Raw genomic sequence first — 22,898 nt, forward strand, 5'->3', positions numbered from 1 at the left:
TTACTACTGTTTGGGTGTCTGCGAACAACTTTCATCAGAGAGTTTTTACCCTTCCAGTTCCTTAGCTCTACCCACAACGATTCAACACTTTCCAACACTATGTGACCTATTTCTAATGTGTTAATTTCTTTTTTTTTTTACCAGCAGAGCAACTCTGTCCCCTCTGCCTTCCTGCCTGTCCTTTTGATACAATATGTATCCTTGGACATTAAGCTCTCAGTTATAATCTTCTTTCAGACATGATTCAATGATGCCTGAATTGTACATGCCAATCTCTAACTGTGCCACACGTTTATCCACCTTATTGTGTTCTGCGCGCATTCAAATATAACACCCCCTGCATTCACCCTTTTCAATTTTGTCTGCCTTTTACACTGCAACTCAGCAGGTTGACTGCAATTTTGCCTTAGCTACAGCCTCTCCTCACTATACAATATGTCACCATATACAATCCTGAGATTCATTTTCTTGCAGACTTACTCAATAAACCCATAGAGTAACCATAACAGAATCAATGAAAGACCGCACCAACTTTGGCATTCAACCAGTGTGCAAAAGACAACAAACTGTGCGAATACAAAAAGAAAAGAATAATAATAATAATTAATAAATAAACAACAAATATCGAGAACATGAGATGAAGAGTCTTTGAAAGTGAACCATAGGTTGTGGGAACATTTCAGTGACTGGCCAAGTGAAGTTGAGTGAAGTTATCTCCTTTGGTTTAAGAACCTGGCAGTTGAGGGGTAATATCTGTTTCTGAACCTGGTGGTGTGAGTCATGAGGCTCCTGTACCTTCTTCCTGATGGCAGCATTGAGAAGAGTGCACGTCATGGGTGATGAGTGCCCCTGATTGATGGATGCTGCTTTCCTGCAACAGCATTTGGTGTAGATATGCTCAGTAATGGGGAGGGCTTTACTGGTGATGCACTGTTCCATATGTTCTACTTATTGTAGGATTTTCTATTCAAGGGCATTGGTGTTTCCTTACCAGGCTGTAATGCAATATCAACTGAGTCTGCATCCCTTATGGCTTTCAGTATTTAGTTCCAGTTTTGGAGCATCGTTCAAAAGTTGTTTCTGAATCATATACTCACCTTTGATTCAGTTTTTTTTTTGTCAAAGCTTGGTTTGCTTATTTATCTCATGGGTTAATGATGTCAAAAGTGATTCTGGTTTATAACATTCATTTGTTGGAGTACTGCACACAAAAGAGATAGGCAAATCCTTCCATTGTTCATTAATGAAGCGGACAAAGATATATCTCAAAATTACATTAAAACACTGCTTGGGGATTCCAAAACCAATCCTGCAAAGCTTACTAGGTAGTGAACACTTCAAATTTACAGTAGTATGATTTACAATCAAATATAATTTTCTATTTAAATTATTTAATAAAATTAAATTTAATTGGTAATAACCATTTTGAAATGAAAAAGAAATGCAATCCAGTCATTTATTATTTGTAACTCAGTGCAGATATGTAAACAAACCATATTTAATTAACAAAATGAATCACCTCTCTGGTTCTTGCATAATTACCATGAGAGTGGAAATATAATATTTAATGCATATAATTAATTTCGACAACCCATTTAATCAAAGTAATGTTGATTAGGCTGAGAAATTATTTTGAATATAAGCCGTTCAAATTTAAGAGATTTTCAGCAAGAGTTTACTAACGGAAGATTGGTATTTGTATCAACAAATAGTTACAGCAGAGGAAGAGGCCAGTTGCCCCACCAGGTCCACAGTGGCTCTCCAGCAAAGCAACTCGCTCAATCCACCGATTTTATTTTTCTTCACCACATATTTATCCAATTGTGGTTTGCAAACTGAAACAGAGCCTGTCTCCACTATATGCTAAATGATAATTTGAATTTGCAATTCAAATCATACAATGGTTGCAGAGCAAAAGGCAACATGCAACCTTTCAGGAATATGTCAGTTTGCTACCCAAGCAGCTTACCAGCAACTGCCTATCCCCATGCACAGCCCATACTCATTTGAAATTTGAATATATTTTGTTACGCAAGGGCCCGGGCCCACTGCAATTTGCCGATCGCCACAATAAGTCAACGGGAGATGCAATGTCAATGGCTCTTCACACAGCCTTAGACCACCTGCTCAATACAAATATCTATGTCAGGATCCACACAAAATGCTGGTGGAACACAACACGTCCTGACGAAGGGTCTCGGCCCGAAACGTCAACAGTGCTTCTCCCTATAGATGCTGCCTGGCCTGCTGCGTTCCACCAGCATTTTGTGTGTGTTGCTTGAATTTCCAGCATCTGTAGATTTCCTCGTGTTTGCCGATCTATCTCAGGATGCTGTTCATCGATTATAGCTTAGCATTTAACACCATCATTCCCTCAATCCTGATTAATAAGTTACAGAACCAGGGGCTCTGTACCTCCCTCTGCAATTAGATCCTTGACTTCCTAACCAGAAGACTACAACTGTACAGATTGGTAACAATATCTCCTCCTCTCTGACGATCAACACTGGTGCACCTCAGGGGTGTGTGCTTAGTTCACTGCTCTATAAATTTGTTGATGATACAACTATTACTGGTAGAATCTCAGATGGAGATGAGAGGGCGTACAGGAACGAGATATACCAACTAGTGGAGTGGTGTTGCAGCAACAACCTTGCACTCACAAGATGAAAGACAAAGGAACACATACCAATCCTTATAGAGGGATCAGAAGTGGAGAGAGTGAGCAGTTTCAAGTTCCTGGGTGTCAAGATCTCTGAGGACTTAATTTGGTCCCAATATATTGATGCAGCTATAAAGGCGGCAAGACAGTGACTGTACTTCATTAGTTTAAAGAAATTTGGTACTGTATGTCAACAAAAACACTCAACAACTTCTACAGATGTACTGGGGAGAGCATTCTGACATGTTGCATCACTGTCTGGTATATGGAGGCTACTGCATAGGACCAAAAGAAGCTACAGAAGGCTGTAAATTTAGTCAGCTCCATCTTAGGTACTAGCCTACAAATACCCAGGACATCTTCAAGGAGTGGTGTCTCAGAAAGGCAGCATCCATTATTAAGGACCCCCAGCACCCAGGGCATGCCCTTTTCTCATTGTTACCATCAGGTAGGAGGTACAGAAGCCTGAAGGCATACACTCAGTGATTCAGGAACAGCTTCTGCCATCCGATTCCTAAATGGACCTTGAATCCATGAACACTACCTCACTTTTTTTTAAATTCTAAGTGAGAATGGGCAAACTTTACACAGACTGCACTGGAGGTCAGGATTATAACTTATTTAGCTGTAACAACACTTTATTAGGTACACCTGCTCATTAATGCAAATATCAAATCAGCCAATCATGTGGCAGCAACTCAATCCATAAAAGCATGCAGACATTGTTGAGAGGCCAAGTTGTTGTTCATAAGAATAGGGAAGAAATGTTATCTCAGTGAGCACAACCGTGGAATGATTGTTGGTTTAAGCATCTCGGAAACTGCTGACCTCCTAGGATTTTCACACACAACAGTCTCTAGAGCAGGGGTTTCCAGCTTCATTATGCCATAGACCAATACCATTAAGCAAGGGATCTGCGGACCCTGGATCGGGAACCCCTGCCCTAGAGTTTACAGAGAATAGTACAAGAAAACAAAAAATATACACTGAGCAGCAGCTCTGTAAGCAAAAACGCCTTGTTATTGAAAAAGGTCAGAAGAGAATGGCCAGACTGGTTCAAATTGACAAGAAACTCAAATAACCACATGTTACCACAGTGGTGTGCTGAAAAGCATCTCTGAATGCACAACACCGAACTTTGAAATGGATGGGCTACAGCAGAAGACAACACCTGGTTCCACTCCTTTGCCTAATAAATGGCCACTGAGTTTGTGTTTCTATTAGCAAAAGCCAAAACTGCGTATGCTCATACATTTGGAAGATTCCTTAGATTTACAGAGGTTTTCACTCAAAATGGTGGGGTGAGAGATCAAAAAGTTACAGAAAATAATGCATGCAATCGTCCATTCTAAGTACTTGGAACGTATGGCAATCTTACAATATATACTTCTAAAATTGACAAAAGGTAGAACATAGAAAAGCAGAGCAGAGGAACAGGCTCTTTCGCCCACAAAGTTGTGCCAAACTAATTACAAAGATATTAAAATATTTCTGGAATGGTACCTGGTTGCCCAATGAAGAGCAGTTGAATTTAAATCTCCACCCAGCTGATCCACAATCGCACCTTTTGAAATGTAGTACCTGCAGACAGAATTTGTTGAATTTAATACAGTATGAAAAGTATAAATTTATAAATTTAAATAGAATGCAAGGAGGATAATACCATCCCCAGAACAGATCTTACTTCACAAGCTCTGTTCGGTTATTGATGGCTGCCCAGTGAAGTAAGGTCACACTTTCTTTGTCAGGCTGTCGGACATCATAACCAGCTTCAATCAGTTCTTTACATCGGTCGATTATTCCATATCTGTAAGTGTAAAATGCACTTAAACAATAGAGATAAACATGAACCTCATCCAAAGTGATGAAAAAAAAAATGCTTTGTGGTCTCTGCTGCAAGGTTAGAATACAGGTAACTCTGCTATAACATGTTTCTATTAAGTGAATTGCATATGACACATTTGATGAATTTCGGAACACTATATTACATGGACCGAATTGGTTGTACCACAATTTAGATTGGTAACTGAAGAACCATTTAAAAGTTACTTTGGAAGCTGACAAGCAGAAAAAGGTTATCTTGGAAGATAAAGTCTTGGGGGGGGGGGGGGGGGAGGTTGGGGCTTACTGTTTATATGTTACCTTATCGTAGTAATTTGACAATGTTGTTTCTTTAGAACACAGGCTGCTAGTTTCACCATGGGTGGCCACAGGAAATTGACTGTCACTTCTATTGATACTTGTGCATTGGTACTCTATTAATGTAACATACAGCCTTTAATATTTTGAGCTTGCAGAAACAAAATTATAGTGATTAAAAATCTTGACTTTTGAATATCCTACATGATAAATAACCTTGTTATTGTGAGTCTGAAACTGTCTAGCCCCTAACTCTCTGTTCCCATTGACAACATTGTTTTTATAGGGCAATAAGCAATCTGAATGAGGAATTCAGCAGGTTGAGCAGCTTCTGCGGCAGGAAAAGAATTGTTGACAGTTTGGGTTGAAACTCTGCATCAGCTCTGATTCAACAATTCCTGCTCGATGCTGCTCGACTTGCTAGAGTTCCTCGAGCAGATTGTTTGTTGCTCAGGATTCCAGCATCTGCAATCACTTGTGTGTCCTCCTTCCTGTTTGTATAATTACATTTTCCACAAACCAAGGTTTCTTTGGAACTCAACTTCCACATTATAGCAGATCTGCCTGTACATGACTGCTGGTTTGGACAGACAGGGTCCCAACCCAACTATATACAAAAGCAGAAAAACATAGCCACAAAAAATAATATAGCCTAAGTCCCTGAGCGTCGTGGCCTGTAGATTGATGGTGCATGGGATGTTGTCCTATAGCCATGTTTCTGCTGGTAAAGACTTTGGTGTTAATGAATAGGAAATGCCAGGAATATTCATTTTATCTATATTTATGCAATACTATATTAAGTACAGGTGGTCCCCGTTTTTTGAACATTTGCTTTACGACAGCTTGCTGTTACGAAAGATCTACATTAGTACCTGTTTTCACTAACCAAAGAGGATTTTCGCTTTTACAAAAAAAAACGTCAGCTTTATACGTGTGTTACCCCGAGAAAGACTACCATGACCATGAAGCCTTGTGCGGGCAGTTGTGTGTGCATGCGTGTACGTGCACTTGCGTGTATGTCCCGATTTTTTCTCCACATTGATTTTGGTTCGCTGTCTTCCCAATTTTGATAAGTGAAACTACACCGTACATACAATATTTCTATTTTATATAGGCTGTACATTTATCATATAATTCCTGCTTTTATTATATGTTCATGTTATTTTAGGTTTTATGTGTTATTTGGTTTGATTTGATAGGTTATTTTTTGGGTCTGGGAATGTTCAAAAATTTTCCCACGTAAATTAATGGTAATTGCTTCTTTGCTTTACGACATTTCGGCTTACAAATTGTTTCATAGGAACGCTCTATGTTCGGATAGCGGGGGAAACCTGTAAACAATATTACATTATGCAAAAAAATTCCATATTATATTCAGAAAGTAAAATGAATAATAAATCAAAGGAAATACAGTGGATTTGTTAATTGGGACAATTCTTAAGGAACAGAAACTAATTGAGAACATAGACAGGAGTCCCTTTATTTATTTTGGACACTGCTCCTTAATTGGGACAGACTATTGCTGAACAGTTTCTAACTAGCATCAGTCGCGTGTACTTGTGTGGCTGTTAGACACTATACCGTGTTTAGCGCAAACAATTTTTAAATAACGTCTGCTGCATATGCTGATATTGTTATCCATTTCCATCACCAAATACCAATTCAAAAAGCAGTCATGCTTGATAATCTTGTTTTTTTAATATATTTTAACTTTTAAAAATTTCAGACCTTGGCCAAGATACCTTCAAAAGATTGGACACTTGTTGAAAAATTAGTGACTACAAAGGATACCAGGAAATTTATTGTTGGATTATGATACTATTTCATACTATGTTCATTTACAGTCAATCAAAAGAACATGGCAGAGTACACGGAATGAATTCCTCCACTGATAACTATTAGGAACTAATCCACAGTTTTATAGTACTGTAGTAACATTAGTAGTGTTCCAATTTGTAATGTATTTCATTTAAATACATAATTTGGTAGTTAAACAGTAGTTTATCTTTTCTATAACTTTTCAGCTATTTCCATGAAATATGGCTAAGGGGCCAGCTGCTTAATTGGGCCAAAATGTACTGGTCCCGATGTGTCCAATTAACTGGAATCCACTATATTTAAAAGTACAAAAACAAAATACTCTGGATGCTGGAAATACCCAGCTGATCATGCAGAGTCACAAATTACATAAAATAACTTTCTGCTATTTCACATTTCATTTATATCCTCACCTTAATCACCCCTCTCTACAATAGCATATTATCCCGTTTCAACCTTGATTCAACAAAGATGGAATATTCAAAGAACATCTTTATTTGTTACTGCTTAATTATGCTAAGACATGCAAAATCATTTGAAGCTTCAGTTTTTGTTTTGCTGCAAAAGGCAAAAAATTTTCAGCACCATTGCAGCCCAGACAACTCATAAATTGATACATAACGGACAAAAGCAATTCCCATTAAACTTACTGTGTGGCTCTTACAATATCCCAGTTACTATAGTCATCCATGAAGGCAAGATCAGCACGATGTTTATCAGGGCTCTTGCTTTGACTTGAATTGTTATACTCCTCCTGGTGTTTTTGAGTTCCATGATATCCATGAGGACAACTGACTTGACACTGCAGAAAAACGTAACAGTTTAATTATACAAAATTAGGTCATTCAACCCATTGAGTCTGCTCTGCCATTCCATCATGGCTGATTTCTTATCCCTCTCTACACCATTCTCCTGCCTTCTCCCCATAATGTTTGATGCCTTTACTAATCAAGAACCAATCAACTTCCATTTTAAATATATCCAATGACTTAGCCTCCACGGCCATCTGTGGCAATAAATACCACAGATTCACCAAAGAAATTCCTGCTTATTTCTGCTCTAAAGGAACGTCCTTCTAGTCAAGTCACGTCACTTTTATTGTCATTTCGACTATAACTGCTGGTACAGTACATAGTAAAAATGAGACAATGTTTTTCAGGACCATGGTGTTACATGACACAGTACAAAAACGAGACTGAACTACGTAAAAATAAAACAGAGAAAGCTAGACTACAGATCTACACAGGACTGCATAAAGTGCACAAAAACAGTGCAGGCATTACAATAAATAATAACAGGACAATAGGGCAAGGTGTCAGTCCAGGCTCTGGGTATTGAGGAGTCTGATAGCTTGGGGGAAGAACTGTTACAGTCTGGTCAAGAGAGCCCGAATGCTTCGGAGCCTTTTCCCAGACAGCAGGAGGGAGAAGAGATTGTATGAGGGGTGCATGGGGTCCTTCATAAAGCTGTTTCCTTTGCGGATGCAGCGTGTAGTGTAAATGTCCGTGATGGCGGGAAAAGAGACCCCGATGGTGCAATTTCCGAACCAGGCAGTGATGCAGCTGCTCAGGATGCTCTCAATACAACCCCTGTAGAATGTGATGAGGCTGGGGGGTGGGAGATGGACTTTCCTCAGCCTTCGCAGAAAGTAGAGATGTTGCTGGGCTTTCTTTGCTATGGAGCTGGTGTTGAGTGGACCACGTGAGATTCTCTGCCAGGTGAACACCAAGAAATTTGGTGCTCTTAACAATCTCTACCGAGGAGCCATCAATGTTCAGCGGGGAGTGGTCACTCCGTGCCCTCCTGAAGTCAACAACCATCTCTTTTGTTTTTGCTGATGTACACTCTGTTCCTAGACTCTTGCACTATTGGAAACATCCTCTTCACATTCACTCTACCTTGACCTTTCAATATTCAATAGGTTTCAATTAGATTCCCCCTCATTCTTCAAAAATGCAGTGGGTACAGACCCAGAGCAATTAAACACTCCTCATACTTTAATCCTTTCATACCCGGGATCATCCTTGCGAACCTCCTCTGGACCCTCTCCAATGCCAGCATATGCCTTTATTCCTTTGACCAAAGTGCATGGCCATATACTTCCCTGCATGATATTTCATCTACTGCTTGGCCCATTCTCCTAATCCAAGTTTTTTCTGCAGATTCCCTGCTTCCTCAATGCTTCTCCAAACTTATGTCAAGATTAGACAAACATTTTAACACAGCAGTGTAATAACCTGGTACTGTTGGGTGCAATATTGCATTTGTAGGGAACCAACGTATTATTTGCCTCTGCCAGGCTATTATTTGTCGAAAAAAGAAAGAAACTCTTTCAATGCCAAGTAAATTACACTGGCTAAAAACTACAAAAAATTGTCAAATTGTCCTATTCTATCTTCCAGGAATATTCATGTAATTTGCTTCCAAAACCAAAAACTGAAAAACTCTAGAAATACTTGCAGGTTTAAGAAACAGCTGTGGAGAGAGAGTGAACACTTAAGGTCAGTGACATTTCATCAGACCTCTGTTATATCTGTTCTGAGACTCTCAGCACAGATGCACATCTAAATTCAGGAAATAACAAAAATGCACAAGCATATAAATGCATATTTTTTGTGAAAGTATTAATAAATACTGAATAAGGAGCCCACCTTTGCTAGCCCCGTTTGTCCTAATTTGACCCATATTCCTTTCCAATCCCTGTAGTTATCCAAATGTCATAAATTTTATCATTGTACCTGCCTAAACGACTCTCTCTCGTGTGAAAATTTTCCTCTCCTATCTCCCCTAAATCTTACCCTCTTACCTTAAACCTATACCATCTAGTTTTTGGTTTTCTTTCCAAAGTCAATGTTAAGTTTTTGTCATGTGCACAAGTGCATGTATGTACAGCTGCAATGGAAAACATACTTACAACACCATCAAGGCACATAACATAACTGGCACAACATTCACAAGAAAGATAAGAATTATTCAAAATATAACATTTCACCCTCTCACTGGGGTTGTATGCAAACTTGGCTCGATAACTAATTCGGCTAACAGCCACAGTACCAAGTGACAAGAAGGCCACCTTTATAAACAACATGCATCTAGGGTTGGTGTGATTTGGGGTTTAATCAAACAAAAAAGTTGGGATGTTCCGATTAACGGAACTTCGATTTGAACGAATGCTGTGTAAATTTTGTCCATACACAATTATACGTTGGCAAAAAATAGCATGTTGTAGGAGTGTCGATAAAGATCGACACAGGTTTAATTACTTATAACGTACACTTTATTGAAACCGCCAACAAATGGCGATGTCGTGTGTGTGTGTGCACGCACGCACACGCACATATAAAAGAAAAAAACCACCCCCAAAATACATACACGGAGAACTTAACCCTTAACAGTCTGGGCGAAGTGTCTAATGAGATTAAGGAGTCCCTACGAAGTTGTACATTGCATAAAATTATAAAGAAAATATACTTGCCAATTTCAGCTTTATCAAAAGTTAATAAGAAAAAGAAAACAAAAGGGCCCATAACAGTTAAACCTGTCCAAAGTGCACAAAACCATTGAGGCTCATACTGGAGTATTCAGGGGTGTATCTCTTACTCGTGCGCTGGACACATGGTCTGCGTGAAAACACCTGCCACATTTTCGAACTCTCTTTGAAGACCATCTCAAGCAAACTGGCTCTCTTTCTGTCTCAGGAGTGTTGCCTTTCCTCCTCGGAGCCATTCATCTACACAAAGCACTTACTGCAACAGGGACTCTCCTTCCAACGGCATTCTGCGGCATCTTCCCTTCTGCAGCTGCAGCTCCTGCCAGAAGACCCCAAACCAGGCCACTGTCCTTCAGAAAACTCTCTCTGCCTCGCTTTCTCTAGAATGGTCTCAGATCCCAACATCCTGATCGGCTGAGTCAGCATTCCGAAGTTAAACAACAGGTTTCTTACCTTTAGCCGAAACCAAAACATTCTACCAGTAGGGCACACTGCTTTTGCAGAAACCTACTAAAATGAAATACCTTCAGCATAGCAGTAGAACTCTGAACCAGGGCATTACAAACACAATTAGAACAAAGAAAACAAAACCCCTCTGGGCAAAGGACTGTCTGCATTCACCCTTTCTATGCCCCTCATGATTTTATACACCTCAATACAGTCACTGGGTTGGTGGTGGAGCTATGTTTCTACCAAAGGAGGTGTAAGGTACTCCTTCCCTCCACTGGCCTTGGGCAAGGTGTACCACCTGCTTAGCAGTACATTCCCCCCCCCCCCCCACCCACCGATCAGGATCATGTGAAGCCATGGGAGCAGGTGGTAGATGGTTGAATGAGCAGCTCTCTGAAGTGTATTGATAATGGCTGGGGTCACCCATCTTGTGAAGAAACTGTCCAGAAGAAGGCAATGGTAAACACCTCTGTAGAAAAATTTGCTAAGAACAATTGTGGTCATGGAAAGACCATGATTGCTTATGTCATACGACACAACACATAATGAACAAACAAATAAAGCATACGTATTATAACTAAATTTAAAGGGATTGAGCTAAAATTACAAAGTAACTAAAATACCCCAGTTTTGTACCACTTGATTGTCATATGCTTATTCATTGTTACAAACATAACAAAAAGAGTAACTAATCTGGGACCATTATTGGAGGACTGGCCTCCCATACAGAGTTCAAACATTTGAATATAAGTACACAAATGATACTCAAAACAATCTGATCTACTAGTTTCCATAGGAAATATGTTTAAATCTAAAAATTAATTCGCAAGGCAGAAAACAGAAAATACTGGTCAGGCAGCATTTGTTGAGAGAAAGTGAGTTAACATTCCAGGTCAATGACTCTTTGTCACAACAGGGGAATGGGATGGAGACCAGGAAGAGGAGGTGATAAGGCGATGCCAGAGTTGCCATAGGGATAAACTATGAGGTGAAAGGACATGATTTGACTATACCTCTATTGTTGTGGACTACATTCAGTCTCTTCTAAGATGAAAACATATGCAGATTGGGTGACTGATTACCTGAACATATAACAAACAAGAGAAAATCTGCAGATGGTAGAAATCCAAGCAGGCCAGGCAGCATCTATGGAAAAGAGTAAAGAGTTGGCGTTTGGGCCGAGACCAACGTTGACTGTTTACTCTTTTCCATAGATGTTGCCTGGCCTGCTGATTTCCTCCAGCATTTTGTGTGTGCTGTTCTGAACATATGAATTAAGTTCACAGTACAACCATAGGCTTTTGGCACCTGAACTTTAATTCTCTTTCCCACACCGACTTTTGATATCCTGACTTGCATGACATTTCCGTCACATTTTACACCTTTTATGTTCTTGCTATTTGTCTCTTCAATTTTTCTTCTTAACCTATCAACCATGTAGTTTAAACAATTGCCCAACTCCAGTACAATCCATAATTCACTCAAAGATGTACCTTTTATCTTATCAACCTTTCCCTCACGCTCTCTGTAACATGATGAAGGATATGTGACAGTTGAACCAGTGCTTGAATGCTATCAACTCTTATAAAGTTAAATCAAGTGACGTAGGCAACAGCAGGGCTTCACTTGCAGATGACCTGAGTGCCTTCTTGCTCATTGAGACCATCAAAATACAGAGGAACTATCACTAACTCCCAGAGTCATGGATACAGCCCAGTCCATCACAGCTAAAGTCCTCCCCACCTTCGAGCACACCGACAATGATTGTTGTCACAGGAAAATAGCATCCATCATCAGGGACTCCCACTCAGGACATGCACTTTTCTCGTTGCTCATCCCTCAACCATCAGGCACTTGAACCAAGGAGGATAACTTCACTTGCCCAATCATTGAAACTCACTTTCAGGGACTCTTTATCTCATACTCTCAATATTTATTGCTTATTTATTTAATATTATTTCTTTCTTTTTGTATTTGCACAGTTTGTTGCCTTTTGCAAACTGTAGAAAACTCAAATTGGTGTGATCGCTCATTGATTCTATTATGGCTATTATTCTAATCAGGATTTATTGAGTATGCCCACAAGAAAACCAATCTTAAGGTTGTAAATGGTGACATACATGTACTTTTAACTTTAAAATAAATCTAACATCCCCTCTAACCTGATCAAGTGTCATCAATCAGAAGCATTAACCTTTTTCTCATGGTCTGTTGAATGATGAGCAAGTCCTGCTTTGGTGTGCCTGTCATTTAACTTCTGACAGTTCCTTTTATTTAATCAGATTCTAAATCTGTTACCCAAAAACATGCACTTGTGAATGTAGAAGAAGCTACATACTATTCAAATCAAAAAAAATAATTCGCTGGTTATTTCTAATTGCCAGTAATTTGAGAATTAGGACAAAGGACACCTGTGGGGGAAGTGAGTGCAGGAAGTACACTGGTCGCCAACTTCAAGGTTACAAACGGCCTTTGAGAAACGTTAAACCACCACTTTCAATTTCTCATACTTAATTTCTGACCTGAAATTACCAAACCCACCGACACCCATCCTAAAAGTCAGTTCTCTTCCAAAGGTGCTCCCTCCATAATGCCGGTTCCCTCCCCTAATAGTCCATTCAAAATATCCCCCCTCAACAGCACTTCTAACCCTACATACCAACCGCTATTTCCCCCGCCCCCTTCCTCTACTCCCCTGATAGCCCCAAACCTCTTCCTATTTCCATTTCCTCCCAGCCCAGCCTTTTCTCGCCTTAGTCAGGCCTTCCAGACTTCCACGCTCCATCCCTGCAGATCCTCACCCCGCCACAACTCCCAGCCCTTGGCCGCGGGTCTAACTTCATTTACCGCCACCCTCGCTGTTCCGCGAGTGCCTCGTCACCCCGGAAGGGTTCGTCACTCCTTGCCTACTCTTCCACCCACGGACCCCTTCTCCCTACCCCTCCCGGTCTCCATGGTGCAAGGGAATGCGGGTTCGGGGCGCCGGTATTTACCTGACGGCCCCGATCGGGCCACTCCTCCATCGCCAGCCCCTCCGATTTCCCTCCACGCGCGAGCCAGCCGCCCGTGGCCGTGCCTGGTGTCTGTGCGTCACCGCGCACCGCCCGCGTCTCCACGGCGACGGAAAGCGAGCGTGCCTCAGACCAAACTGCTGCCAGGGCCGTGCGCCGGCCCCGGAACCTGTGTGCCTCAACACCACGGCGTCGGGTAAAATTACACCTCTCGTTGCTGCAAAGCAAAAAAAAAAGTTTATCGGCTTTATTTTTTTTTTGGAGGGCCGGCTTCAAACCTGAGGAGAAGACTCCAGACAAATGGGAAACCCGCCCCCATCAGCTAGTAAACACGAGGAGATCTGCAGATGCTGGAAATTCAAACAACACACACAAAATGCTGGTGGAACGCAGCAGGCCAGGCAGCATCTATCATCTATAGGGAGAAGCACTGTTGACGTTTCGGGCCGAGACCCTTCGTCAGAGTGTTCCACCAGCATTTTGTATGTGTTGCCTATCAGCTAGTAGATAACTTGCTTTACAACATAAATGTCTTCCCTCTTCCTTTCGGGTCCTGAATCGTCTGTTAATAATCATTTCCATAGATGCTGCTGAAATTGCCCAGCATTTTGTATGTGTTGCTTTGAATTTACACCAGCTGCAGACTTTCTCTTGTTTAATAATTGTGCAATGTATCTCTGCTGACCATTGCTATTAATCCCCTTTGCCAGAACTTAGTCCATAGAATGCCTTGGTGAGTCAAAGTACTCATCGAGAGGTTTGGAATCATGGCACAGAAAATAGCCCTTCAGCCTAACATCCAAGCTGACCAAGGTGCCTTTATGAGCGAGTCCTTTTTACTCCTGTGTGGACCATAGCCCTCTAAACCTTCCCTACCCTTCGATCTGCCCCAATCTCTTTTAAGTGTTGTTACTGTTTTAAAAAGGAGAGAAATTTTCAATGGTCTCTTTTCAACCAGAGCAAGAGGCTGAGAGTGAAGGAATAAGGAATCTTGGAGAGAAGCCATTTTTTTTACCTGCTTGGGGAAAAGAGGCTAGACTGCGCAGGTGCGTGACCTAGAGCGCCAAAGATTTAAATAGGTGACCACCATATCTAGCAGGTAGCAGAGTGGGACAGCTTTGGCTCAACAGGCTTCGACGTGAACAGGCAGAGGCGAGGGTAGGTTCCGGTAAGTTTTGTTTTGTTCGTTTAGAGTAGAGAGAATGCCAGGCAGGATGTTGGAATGCTCCCCTTACAGGATGTGGGAAGTCAGGGAGACCTCCGGTGTTCCTGACAACACCTGCAAGAAGTGCATCCAGCTGCAGCTCCTTACAAACCGCGTTAGGGAACTGGAGCAGGAGCTGGATGACCTCCGGATCATTCAGGAGAATGAGGAGTTTATAGATAGTAGTTTAAGGGAGGTAGTTACGCCAAAAGAGCAGCGCACAGGTAATTGGATTACCGTCAGCCGAGGGAAGGGGAAAGGGCAGGCAGAGCAGGGTTCCCCTGTGGCCATTTCTCTCAACAACAAGTATACTGATTTGGATACTGTTGGGGGAAATGACTTATCTGGGACAAGCTGCGGCAGCCAGATCTCTGGCACTTAATCTGGTTCTGCAGTGCAGAAGGGAGGGTGGAAGAAGAGGAGAGCGGTAGTGATAGGGGACTCGATAGTTAGAGGTACAGGCAGGAGGTTCTGTGGTTGTGACAGAGCCTCCCAGATGGTTTGTTGCCTCACGGGTGCCAGGGTCAGGGATGTCTCTGATCGCGTGCACAGCATTCTGAAGTGGGAGGGTGATCAGCCAGATGTCATGGTACACATCGGTACCAATGATGTAGGAAGAAAGAGTGAGGAGGTCCTGAAGAATGAGTACAGAGAGCTTAGTAGGAAGTTAAAAAGCAGGACCTTGAGGGTGGTAATCTCAGGATTGCTACCTGTGCCACGTGCCAGTGAGGGTAAGAGTAGGATGCTCTGGAGGATGAACACATTGTAGGGGGCAGGGTTTCAGATTTCGCGATCATTGGGACCTCTTCTGGGGCAGGTAGGACCTGTACAAGAGACGGGTTACACCTGAACTACAGGGGGACCAATATCCTTACAGGGAGGTTTCTTAGTGCTATGGGGGGGGGGGGGTTAAACTAGATTTGCAGGGGGATGGGAACCAGAGTGACAGAGCAGATAGTGGAGCAGGGGTGAAAATAAATGATGTTAAAAGTTCACACAAAGTCACAAATAGAAGGTTTGTGTGTGGTGATAATAATCTTCTGAGGTGTGTCTATTTCAATGCGAGGAGAATAGTGGGGAAGGCAGTCGAGCTGAGGGCGTGAATTGACACATGCAATTACAACATTTTAGCCATTAGTGAAACTTGGCTACAGGAGGGGCAGGACTGGCAGTTTAATCTTCTGGGATTCCGATGTTTCAGACATGATAGAGGCAGAGGGATGAAGGGTGGGGTGGTGGCACTGCTAGTCAGGGAAAATGTTACAGCAGTGCTCAGGCAGGACAGATTAGAGGGCTTGTCTACCGAGGCTATATGGGTGGAACTGAGAAACAGGAAAGGTATGACCACATTAATAGGGTTGTATTATAGACCAGCCAATTGTCAGCGAGAATTGGAGGAGCAAGTCTGCAGAGTGATAGCAGACAACTGCAGGAAACATAAAGTTGTGATAGTAGGAGATTTTAATTTTCCATATATTGATTGGGACTCCCATACCGTTAAAGGTCTAGACGGGTTAGAGTTTGTGAAATGTGTTCAGTAAAGTTTTCTAAATCAATATATAGAAGTACCAACTAGAGAGGATGCAATAGTAGATCTTTTAGGAAACGAGTTAGGACAGGTGACGGAAGTGTGTGTCCACTTTGGTTCCAGTGATCATAACAGCATTAGTTTCAACTTGATCGTGGATAAAGATAGACTTGGTCCTTGGGTTGAGGTTCTAAACTGGAAAAAGGCCAAATTTGAAGAAATGAGAAAGGATCTAAAAAGCGTGGATTGGGACAGGTTGTTCTCTGGCAAGGGTGTGATTGGTAAGTGGGAGGCCTTCAAAGGAGAAATTTTGAGAATGCAGAGTTTGTATGTTCCTGTCAGGATTAAAGGCAAAGTGAATAAGAATAAGGAACCTTGGTTCTCAAGGGATATTGGAACTCTTATAAAGAAGAAGAGAGAGATGTATAACATGTATAGGCAACAGGGAGCAAATAAGGTGCTTGATGAGTACAAAAAGTGCAAAAAAATACTTAAGAAAGTAATCAGGAGGGCTGAAGGAAGACATGAGGTTGCTTTGGCAGTCAAGGTAAAGAATAATCCTAAGAGGTTCTACAGGTATATTAAGAGCAAAAGGATAGTAAGGGATAAAATTGGTCCTCTTGAAGATCAGAGTGGTTGACTCTGTATGGAACCAAAAGAACCGGGGGAGATCTTAAATGGGTTTTTTGCGTCTGTATTTACTAAGGAAACTGGTATGGAGTCTATGGCAATAAAGCAAACAGGTAGTGAGGTCATGGAACCTATACAGTTTGAAGAGGAGGAGGTGCTTGCTGTCTTGAGGCAAATCAGAGTAGATAAATCCCCAGGACCTGACAGGGTATTCCCTTGGACCTTGAAGGAGACTAGTGTTGAAATTGCAGGGGCCGTGGCAGATATATTTAAAATTTCTGTATCTATGGGTAAGGTGCCAGAGGATTGGAGGATAGCTCATGTTGTTCCATTGTTTAAAAAAGGCTCTAAAAGTAATCCAGGAAATTATAGGCCAGTAAGTTTGACGTCAGTAGTAGGTAAATTATTGGAAGGAGTACTCAGAGGTAGGATCTACAAGTATTTGGATAGACAGGGACTTATTAGGGAGAGTCAACATGGCTTTGTGTGTGGTAGGTAATGTTTAACAAATCTATTAGAGTTTTTTGAGAAGGTTACCAGGAAAGTGGATGAAGGGAAGGCAGTGGATGTTGTCTGCATGGACTTCAGTAAGGCCTTTGACAAGGTCCGGCATGGGAGGTTAGTTAGGAAGATTCAGTCGCTAGGTATACATGGAGAGGTAGTAAATTGGATTAAACATTGGCTCAATGGGAGAAGCCAGAGAGTGATAGTGGAGGATTGGTTCTCTGAGTGGAGGCCTGTGACTAGTGGTGTGCCACAGGGATCAGTGCTGGGATCATTGTTATTTGTCATCTATATCAATGATCTGGATGATAAGGTGGTAAATTGGATCAGCAAATTTGCTGATGATACAAAGATTGGAGGTGAAGTGGACAGTGAGGAAGGTTTTAAAAGCTTGCAGAGGGTTTTGGACCAGCTGGAAAAATGGGCTGAAAAATGGCAGATGGAGTTTAATACAGACAAGTGTGAGGTATTGCACTTTGGAAGGAAAAACCAAGGTAGAACATACAATGTAAATGGTAGGACACTGAGGAGTGCAGTAGAACAGAGGGATCTGGGAATACTGATACAAAATTCCCTAAAAGTGGCGTCACAGGTAGATAGGGTAGTAAAGAGAGCTTTTGGTACATTGGCCTTTATAAATCAAAGTTGGAATGTTATGGCAAGGTTGTATAAGGCATTGGTGAGGCTGAATTTGGAGTATTGTGTGCAGTTTTGGTCACCGAATTACAGGAAGGATATTAATAAGGTTGAAAGAGTGCAAAGAAGTTTTAAAAGGACGTTGCCGGGACTTGAGAAACTGAGTTACAGAGAAAGGTTGAATAGGTTAGGACTTTATTCCCTGGAGTGTAGAAGAATGAGGGGAGATTTGGTAGAGGTATATAAGTGTAAAGGGGGTTTCTTCTTTTTCTTTGTTACTGCGTATGTTAATCAAAATGGCTTCTTTGTTTTGCTAAAAGTAGGACTGCTTCTCTGTTGTGAGAGAGTGCTGGAAGCTTGTTTGGGTTAAAATTTACTGATAACAAGAATTGTATTCCTTTGTTAACCAATTGGGATTAATGTTGTTCTTTCTTCTGAGTCTGTAAGCTATTATTGGCGGGCTTTTGGTGAGATTGGCATGAGGGGGTGAGAGAGAGAGGACGTGATGCTGTAAACTGGGCGAGGAACGGACCCCAAGCGGGCGTCCAAGGCCAGGAGGTACCCCGAGGAGAGGAGACGAAGATAGATGTGCTTGGTTGACCACTTTGGGTGGTCCCAAGCTGCGAGTCGAGGAGTTTGGAGGGGATTGACTGGTGGCCAGAGAACTTCAGTAATTGAGCTGCAACGGTTGTGCACGAAGTGGTTTGGACTTTGATAAGTTTGGTGCCTTTTCTTTATTTTCTTTTCCTTCATATATACTGTATGGTTATTAATCACTTAGTTATAGTAATCTTTATAAATTGTAATCATTTAATCGCATATGGTGTTCTGTCTGTTTTTGGTGAGGCGGGGACATCACACAGCATCCACACAAGCTGATTACCCAGTTTGCCAGGGCCGAAGACTGCTCCCCCTAGACGAGAACGAGCTGAGCAAGCCTGAGGCGACCCAGGGGGTTACATTGTGGGGGCTCGTCCGGGATTGCTTTCAGTGGAAGCTGTGTGATCGCCCTCTTTAAATTATGTTTGCGGTGAAGAGTTGGTGTGCCTTTTCGGGTGTGTGATTTCTGGTTATCGCTGCATGTGTGTTGGATGGGGTGGCTGCTGTTGGTAGCCCGGAGGTCATTGTTCGAGTTCAGACTAGCGCTGATGAAATGGTGGTGGGACCATGGGTTGTCCATACTATTAGGAGAGTGAGGAGTGACAGGTTGGGATGTTTCAGCAGTGGTAGGCTCCGCCCGGTTGTTGGAATAATGTCCAGCCCTAAAGAGGCGGAGGCATGGGCGGAGCGGACCTCTCAGTTGTTGGGTGAGTGGCAGTGCTTGGCTGAGGGAAAGCGACAGGGATTGTTTGAAAGTTTGAGTAGGCGGGCTGGTGGCATTGTTAGAACTGTCTGGTACAATTACCTCGGTGTGACAGCTGCCAGTTATGTGAAAGTGTGGGAAAATGTGTGTGGTTTGACTGGAAGTCAAATGCCACATTTGGGGGGCTTACCATATCTGTGGCAGGAGGTTGGTGGAAAGTTTTTAGAGTATCTTTTTTGACTGGGGGGCAGATTAACTGCTTGCAGTGCCGGGGGATCTGTTAAGGGGATCAGCTCCTCCCTCAGTAGTTCAGTTGACTTGAGAGGTGTCGGGAAACTTAGAGGAGGCCCAGTGGGGGAACGGCTTGGGGTCTCTGGGGGAGCAGGTTCCCAGCAATGTACCAAGGAACTTCTGAAAGGAACAGACCCTATTCCTGAAGGCTTAGAGGGACCACGTACTCGGGTGTTGTTACGGATGGATGGAAGCCACATTAAAGCCATCCTTGACACCGGGGTGCAGGTCAAGTTGCTGTACAGTTCGTTTTACAACTGTTATTGGAAGTATTTACCCTTGACGACATTGAGGGCATTGGAGATTTGGGGTACCAGTGCCGGTGGTTATTCAGACGACAGTTATTGGTCAGTGAAAATGGAGTTCTTAGAGGCCAATGTGGGGGTGCCTGAGGTTCGTGAATTGTTAATGCTGATGTGTCCAGACACTGTTGAGACGGGAAGCGTTTCGGTTCTGGAGAGGACCAATACCCTGCTGATGTACTTGGGGGCCTGCCTGGAGGAGGCGGGTGAGCGCTGTTTGGAGGCATTGTCGATGTACCCAGAGTTTCGAGCTGCTTGTGCGGACGTGTGTAGCAGCATTGGGCTGGTACTGAACTTAAACGAGAGCCGGTGGTGGTATGGCCTGGGGGAAGTATCTGAGGGTGAGACCCTCTTAGTGGACGCTGCGAAATACCACGAGGGAGTGGAGTTGACCGCTGAAGACACCTTGGTGAGAGAGAGGTCGAGGCGACTGGCCCCTACAGCCGTGGGAGATGTAGGCAGCGTGTGTGTAGATTATATTGCGCTGAAGAGGCGCACTGTCAGTGACCAGAATATGGCCCTGAGGGCCGAAGAGGCAATGGCCTGTCTGAGTGGTGCGAAGTGGTTTAAGGTGCTGGATCTGAGGAGCGGATGTTGCCAGATCCCGATGAGTGGGGCCGACAAGGAGAAGACGGCCATTATAAGTTCCCTAGGATTCTTCTGGTCCGAAAAGATGCCACAGGGAATATCCGGATCCCTTGCAACCTTCCCGCGGGGCATGTGGAAGACCATGGGGGATGTGGAGGCGTTTGGAGTTTTGACGTATGTGGATGATCTCCTGGTGTTTGGATTTGCCTCGGGAGAATATGAAGTGAGGTTGTTGCAGGAGCGGCTGAGAACTACAGAGTTAAATTATGATGGGTATAGACAGAGTGAATGCAGGTAGGCTCTTTCCACTGAGGCGAGGGGAGAAAAAAACCAGAGGACATGGGTTAAGGGTGAAGGGGGAAAAGTTTAAAGGGAACATGGTGGGGGGCTTCTTCACACAGAGAGTGGTGGGAGAGTGGAATGAGCTGCCAGATGAAGTGGTAAATGCGGGCTCACTTTTAACATTTAAGAAAAACTTGGACAGGTACATGGATGAGAGGTGTATGGAGGGATACGGTCCAGGTGCAGGTCAGTGGGACTAGGCAGAAAAATGGTTCGGCAAAGCCAAGAAGGGCCAAAGGGCCTGTTTCTGTGCTGTAATGTTCTATGGTTCTATTGTACCTGCCTACATCACATTGTGGTATGGAAACACCAACGCCTTTGAATGGAAAATCATACAAAAAGTAGTGGATACAGCCCAGCCCATTATGGGTAAAGCCCTCCCCACCATTGAGCACATCTGCATGAAGCATTGTTGCAGGAAAGCAGCATCCATCATCAGGGACCTCACCACCCAGGAAATGCTCTCTTCTCACTGCCGCCATCAGGAAGAAGGTACAGAAGTTCCAGAACTCACACCACCAGGTTCAGGAACAGTTATTACCCCTCAGCCATCAGGCTCTTGAACCAAAGGGGATAACTGCACTCAACTTCACTTGCCTCATCACTGAAATGTTCCCACAACCTTAGGATTCAATTTTAAGAACTCTTCATCTCATGTTCTTGATATTTATTGCTTATTTATTCTTATTATTTCTTTCTTTTCATATTTGCACAGTTTGTTCTCTTTTGCACATTGGTTGAACGCCCAGTTGGTGCAGTTTTTCATCGATTCTATTACAGTTATTATTCTATTATGGATTTATTAGGTATGCCTGCAAGAAAATGCTCAGTACAAGAGGACATGACTTTAAGGTAAGGGGAGGGAAGTTCAAGGGGATATTAGAGGAAGGTTTTTCACTCAGAGAGTGGTTGGTGCGTGGACTGCACTGCCTGAGTCAGTGGTGGAGGCAGATACACTAGTGAAGTTTAAGAGACTACTAGACAGGTATATGGAGGAATTTAATGTAGGGGGTTATATGGGAGGCAGGGTTTGAGAGTCGGCACAACATTGTGGGCCAAAGGGCCTGTACTGTGCTGTACTGTTCTATGTTATGTTTTGTGTTCTATGTTAAAATGCATCTCATGGTTGTATATGGTGACATATATGTACTTGGATAATAAATTTACTTTGAACTTTGAATTTTGCCTCAACCATTTCCTCTGGCAATTTGTTCCATATATGCACTACTTTCTGTGTGAAGAAGTTGTCCCTCAGATCTCTTATCAACCGTTCTCCTCTCAGCTTAATCCTATGCCCTCTTAATGACATTTCTCCTATAACAGGGTAACCAATACTTTAGACTTTCTTAAACCTTGTGTGACTCTCTGTTTCAACCACACAGGCAATATATTCCAAATTCCAATGACTCTCTTGGTGATAATGTTCTTCCTCAAGATCCCACTAAACTTCTTATCCCCTTGCCATAAACCTTTGCCCTTTAGTTGAAGATACCTTCATTATGGCAAAAGTTTCCTTCTATCTACTTCTTTTACACCCCTGACAAATTTGTAGAACTTTATTAGGACCCTCCTCAGATTTTTCATCTCCTCAGAATGAAGTACTCCATTCCTGGAGAATCTCCTGTGCATTGTCTCTTGTGCTATCATGTCCTTCCAAAAGTTCATCCCTGAGATAAAATCTAAACATTTTCCTTGAAGGATATGTCTCTTTAAAGAAGATGAAATTTTACATCTGCCAGGGCATTAGCTAGAAATATGATTGCATTATGCACTACGGATCTCCAGTCAGCAAGGCCTTTCTTTGTCAGAAGTCCTAACTATTAAGCATTACATGTACTTCCCTATCTTTTTCCATCCTGTCTTTAAGCATCTGATGTTGCTATTAACCTGCACTTACCTACTAACATGGTGCTCACTGGTGTCCAGTGTGTTTCATCAGGGCCGCTCAGCTTTATAATTCCACAAAACCTTGTGTAATGAGTTCTTCGGGCCTGTGCCCA

General features: G+C 42.6%; 1 protein-coding gene across 1 annotated transcript in view; it reads right to left on the bottom strand.

Moving 5' to 3' along the window:
* Window positions 1-13,662, bottom strand: part of zdhhc13 (zDHHC palmitoyltransferase 13) — a 49,044-nt gene extending 35,382 nt beyond the window's left edge. The window contains exons 1-4 of the mRNA XM_073049768.1: window positions 13,553-13,662; window positions 7,270-7,421; window positions 4,347-4,469; window positions 4,166-4,243 (exon numbers count right to left, since the gene is read on the bottom strand). Coding sequence (XP_072905869.1) covers window positions 4,166-4,243; window positions 4,347-4,469; window positions 7,270-7,421; window positions 13,553-13,582 — 383 coding nt within the window. The 5' untranslated portion in view covers window positions 13,583-13,662. The remainder of the gene's footprint in view (window positions 1-4,165; window positions 4,244-4,346; window positions 4,470-7,269; window positions 7,422-13,552) is intronic.
* Window positions 13,663-22,898: the final 9,236 nt, after the last annotated feature.

Source organism: Hemitrygon akajei, chromosome 6 (assembly GCF_048418815.1).
Source record: "Hemitrygon akajei chromosome 6, sHemAka1.3, whole genome shotgun sequence".
In the NCBI taxonomy this organism is placed as follows: domain Eukaryota; kingdom Metazoa; phylum Chordata; class Chondrichthyes; order Myliobatiformes; family Dasyatidae; genus Hemitrygon; species Hemitrygon akajei.